The sequence below is a fragment of the Cucumis melo genome, chromosome 8, assembly GCF_025177605.1.
Source record: "Cucumis melo cultivar AY chromosome 8, USDA_Cmelo_AY_1.0, whole genome shotgun sequence".
NCBI lineage: Eukaryota > Viridiplantae > Streptophyta > Magnoliopsida > Cucurbitales > Cucurbitaceae > Cucumis > Cucumis melo.
In genome coordinates, this window is record NC_066864.1 from 24,232,422 (window position 1) to 24,237,464 (window position 5,043).

Here is a 5,043-nt window from a genome sequence, read left to right on the forward strand (position 1 = left end):
TCTGGCAGCCTAAATGAATTGAAAGGCAGATAGAATTTAATGCAATGGGTGACATTTTGTTTAGTTATTTCTGGTTTATTATGATACTCAAAGCTGTGTTTTCACTTCTGCAAATCCTGATAAATATGTAGTTTTTGCCGACCAATTATTCTTATGAAACAAAAACAATATCTATATTAAAATATATAAAGAAGATATCTATAGTATTAAATTTTATTCATATTTCTACTGATATCTTCACATTTTGATGAGTTTGACATCGATATGAGGGATAAATCAATATTTCCATTGTATTGTTGAGAAATTTACGAAACATACATCTTGATATAAATATAATAACTAAAATATGTTAATTTATGTAAAGTGGTTATTTATTAAATTTATTTCTTGAATTTTTTGTTTTCATAATTCTTTTAAAAGATATTTATCGACATTTTAATGATTTTTTAAAATTATCGTTTCGATATTTCTACGAAGCCTTAATTACGTTTGTTTTTATTTTTTTTTGGGTCAAGTTTCAAAATGTTAAAATTTAAGTCATTAAGTTTTGAGTTTTAACTCAATTATTTCGTAAGTTTGAAAATGTTATAACTTTAACTTTAAGATTTTTCAAAAGTTTATGTTTTTAAGTGAAAAACTTTGATAGAGAAGAAAATATCAAAACTTAAATTGAAATAACATCAAGAACTTAAGTATTATAAAATATAACTTATAATAACGTTTAGAAATATAAGGACGGAATGAATAAATAGATCCAAAAGATCAAAAAAAAAAAAAAAATCTTCCAAAGCAAAGAAAAACTAATACTAAATGACAATGTTCTTTTGGTAGTTCATAGGACTCCACTTTGGTAAACATGAGTTAATCATTTGATCAAGCATAACTCAAACTTACAAGTCAAACCAACGGACTCGAACCTGGAACAAATTTTGTGTGTTCAATTTTAAAATATTGATAAAAAAAAAAAAAAGAATATCGATAAAATATCATTATTGATGAAATTTTTTAGAGAAACCGATCAACATAAAAAGTTCAAATTAATTATTTAAATCAGTTAATAAACATTATATACTTCAAATATTTAATATTTTAAATTATGTTAGATTTTATTGCCTTTTCACGATTTTTTTTACGATCAACTCATGAAAATTTGATACTAATGAAAATATTGACGTATCAGCAAAAGTTTAAGAACCCCTTATGACCATTGCTAAGGCCAACGAAGAGCCAACAGACGGGAAAGATATTTGAGAAGGCTTGTAGTTCAACAGCTTAAGACATCTCTACTTCTCTAGTAAGTCAAAAGTTCGACTACTTCGATCCAAATACAATGTAATGTTTAAAAAAATAATAACATTTTAAAAAAGTCTACTAATCATTTGAGGAATCTTCTTCGGGTTTTACAAAGAACTCAATGAAAGCAATTCTACTGGGTTGCTGATAGCCAGCAGAATCTATATGTGTGTGCGAAGTTGATGGTTTTGCAACAGAAACAAGGTGTTGAACTTTTAGCAATCCTCCTCTCCCAATAGTCAGTTTGCTTCCTCTATTTTCTCTTATCACACTGCTTGGTATGTTCGAAGTTGTCGCACGGAGAAACTTGTATTTGTACCTAATTCATTGAAGATCAAACAAAAACAAAAATTGTGGCGGAGTGAAATATGTGTTAGGATTTGATATGTTTAACTTTGTGAAGGAACCGTGTTACCTGTAGGATACTTGTCGATCGCAATGGAACGAGATTAGAAGATCGGTATTTGCATAATACATGAAATCCACCTGCAAAGGAAGGATTAGGTTGTATTAATATATACGTTTTACAAAAAATTTTTAGTTTCTAAACTTAGAAGAAACAATTTAGTCCTTAAATTTTCATTGGTGAGGATTTAGTACTTATACTTCAAAATCTATAACAATTTAATAAGTAACAATTTTCATTATATTTTAATAAGTAACAACTTAGTCATTATACTTTGAATTTTTTAATAATTTGGTTCCTATCTCGAAAAATTGAAATCAGATGTCAAGCTTCAATATACATAACAGCTAAGTATTTATAATTCATAAATAGATTTGTTTCCGATTAGTTTATGGATCCATACATGTAAGTAACTTCATTAAATCTTAATAATATTTTTCAAGATATAAATTACAAGATTCAAAGGATGAAACGGGGTTTGCATCCACCCCAGGGTGGAGTTTGAACGTAAAAATCGTCTTATTGCTAGGAAAACCTAGATCGAAAGTTAGGTGCGAAGCAAGAAACTGAGTTCAAGAAGTTTTTAAAAAATTGAAAATGCGGGACAAAAAGTGTTTTTTAAATCTTTTTAACCTAACTCCTAATATATATATTTATATTATTTTTTTCAACAATATGTGTGGTGGGAGGACTGAACCTCCAACCTTGAGGTTAATAATACATGTTCGAAGTTGAGCCATGCTCATTTTTACCCACGTAACAAGAATTTGACATTTCAGTTTGATTACGACAAACCATACCTGCAAGTCTCCATGGCCTTCAGCTTTGAAGGTGACAGAAGGGGGAGACGGTTGTAGAGCTATAAGGACACTTGATCCAGGCCATTCAAGATCATCAATAGCTTCCTTCAGTGCTGCAGACTGGTATTTAAACAACAAGCTCCAGTTATTTTTCTTTGATGATCTGTAATATAATATTTAGATTCATAACTTATTCCTTCTCATTATTCTCTTGCCTTCAGCTTTATGTCTTCTAGGAACCATATCAGGTGTCATCCTTGGCATATATAAAAAGATTTCAAAGTTAATGACAATATGAACTTATACCTTGACGGTGAAACTGAGTGGGCTGCTTCCAGCAGGTTCAAAATTGTAATCCCATGAGATCGTATCTGGGATTCTGGTTCTGATCTCCGCATAAATGCAAGCATCTAATGAATCAACCGTCCTGATAATAAACTTGGAGTAAGTTACTTACGTTTTGAAGTGCCTTTTCTCTCCTAGATCTGCATAAAAATTGTTCAATCATAGGAAAATAAACTAAAGAGAATTTCTAATTAGTCCACCTAAATTTGTTTCTCAATTCCAAAGTTTTACGAAGATACTAACATTTTCTTGTTAGGGTGCCACCTAACAGGAATCAAGATCTGAAGTATATTGAAATATAGAAGATTAAGAACTACATGATAAACCAAATGTAAGGCACTGGAACCTTCCCTCTTGAGTATACTAACTCAAGCCCAAAACCACTCAACAATTATTTGTTCTCTCCACCCCTCCCTCTATTTATTACAAAATACACCAACTTCTAGTTAAATACCCTTATGCGTCTATGCCCTTACTAATACCATATGACTTGACTTATAAACCTCTGTTAGTAACCTTAAAGAATTCGGAGACGTAGTTTTATAAAAAAGAGAAAAAACAAAGCTACTAGGGACATAGCTGGCAAATATAAGATGATCAATTACATTGCTCACAGTCAATAGACTCATAGCAAGTCTAAGGATTAGTTTGAGATTGCTTTATTTACAAAACGTTTGTTAGAGAGAGATCAATTTTTTTAGGAAGCATCTCCAAAACTACGTTAACTAGACTTGACAATTCAAAGCAATTTGTTTAACCAAATAATAAAATCAATTAAATTTCCCCACAATCAATTTGTCACTATTAACGCCTCTAAAATCAAATACCAAACGGGGCCTAAAAACCAGAAACAAATTCAATGCTTACCAATCAAATTAACTAAACATTAGAATAGTTAAAAGCTTTATCGCTTGGTTTTCTCTGCCAATATAATAAGCCAACAAACATAGAGTCTATAACAGAGATATAATAGAGATGGAAAATAATGCACAGAGAAGCAAAGTGAACATACTTGAGAAGAAGTTGCATGTCAGGTCCTGGGTATTTGAGTTCAATGGTGCTTAAACGTCCAGGAACAGAAAATGTATTCAAACTATCAACAAAAATCCCTAAGCTCACTCCAAATCTGGGCCGAGCTTGTGCACTGTATTCATAGCGAATGAAAAGCTGTGGCATGTAGAAAAGCATTAGATCGAATTTCCTTCTTCGGACATAAATTCTTATGATAATGTGCGTTTCAATTGAGTTAAACAAGATATAGTACTAATTGAATCATAATTATTCTTCAATTTCAACTTCACAAACACGAGATTTCTTTTCCCAACCAAACTATTGGATTAACAGTTTATAATCAATCTATCAATCTATTACTAGGAGACTGAATGTCAAACTCAAAATCCAAAACCTCACGCTGCAGATACACTTTGGCCTGAAGACAGCCGGATTCTTCAACGATCAAAACGATGCCATGTTCCGATAGTTCGATTAGGGCGTCCTAAGTGATAAACAAGCAAATTAATATTAATATCCTAAACAAACGAGTATGAAGATTAATCCAGATAAACAATCTGTAGAGTTAGAAAAAGGGGGGGAAATGAAAGTGAAGTAGAAGGAAAATGGGAATGACCTGATGGCGTTTCCATCGAACGGCAGTGAAAGCATCCACGAGACCTTGGACGTTGTCGAAGTGGCAAACTAGATCGGGCGCCTCCGTGTCCACTGCCGAGGAGCTCATGATTTCGGGTTTCCCGCCAAATTTAGCGGGTGAAAATTTTCTCCGTCCGTTTTCTTTTATTTTCCTTTATGAATGTGTTTTCAGTGGAAAAAAGGGGTGTGGCCACGACGCCACCGTTTGAGAAAAAAACAGGATTTTGGACACCCAAAGTGAAAATTGGCCACTTTTATTTATTTATTTAATATTTGATATTTTGATTCAAATCTAATATATTTATTTGTGGAAGTCCATTTAATGATAGATTATATCACTTGCAGCATTAGTTGAACTCTATTACTAAATAATAAATTTAAGGTTCTTCTAGTTCTATTTCGTCACTCAAGTTTTAGGGGGCGATATTTTGGTCTTCGAATTTTTGAAAATAAACTTACTGTGGTTTTTGTTGTTAGCTTTCTATTAATTCTTTAACAGAATTATGGGGTGGCTTTATATATTTTGATGATTAGGCTTTAGATTTATCATAT

General features: G+C 31.6%; 1 protein-coding gene across 2 annotated transcripts; it reads right to left on the bottom strand.

The window, feature by feature from the left end:
• Positions 1 to 1,257: 1,257 nt before the first annotated feature.
• On the bottom strand, positions 1,258 to 4,708 carry LOC103486009 (uncharacterized). Of its 2 annotated transcripts, none has more exons than XM_008443799.3 (7): positions 4,472 to 4,708; positions 4,250 to 4,339; positions 3,857 to 4,011; positions 2,806 to 2,926; positions 2,500 to 2,619; positions 1,709 to 1,779; positions 1,258 to 1,612 (listed from the first exon to the last, which is right to left on the bottom strand). In XM_008443799.3, the coding sequence occupies exons 1-7, from the start codon at positions 4,577 to 4,579 to the stop codon at positions 1,372 to 1,374; spliced, it is 906 nt and encodes a 301-aa protein (XP_008442021.1). In that variant the 5' UTR covers positions 4,580 to 4,708; the 3' UTR covers positions 1,258 to 1,371. The 2 variants fall into 2 exon arrangements, with proteins under 2 accessions (XP_008442021.1, XP_050944417.1); XM_051088460.1 differs by having other exon boundaries at positions 4,255 to 4,339; positions 4,472 to 4,504.
• Positions 4,709 to 5,043: the final 335 nt, after the last annotated feature.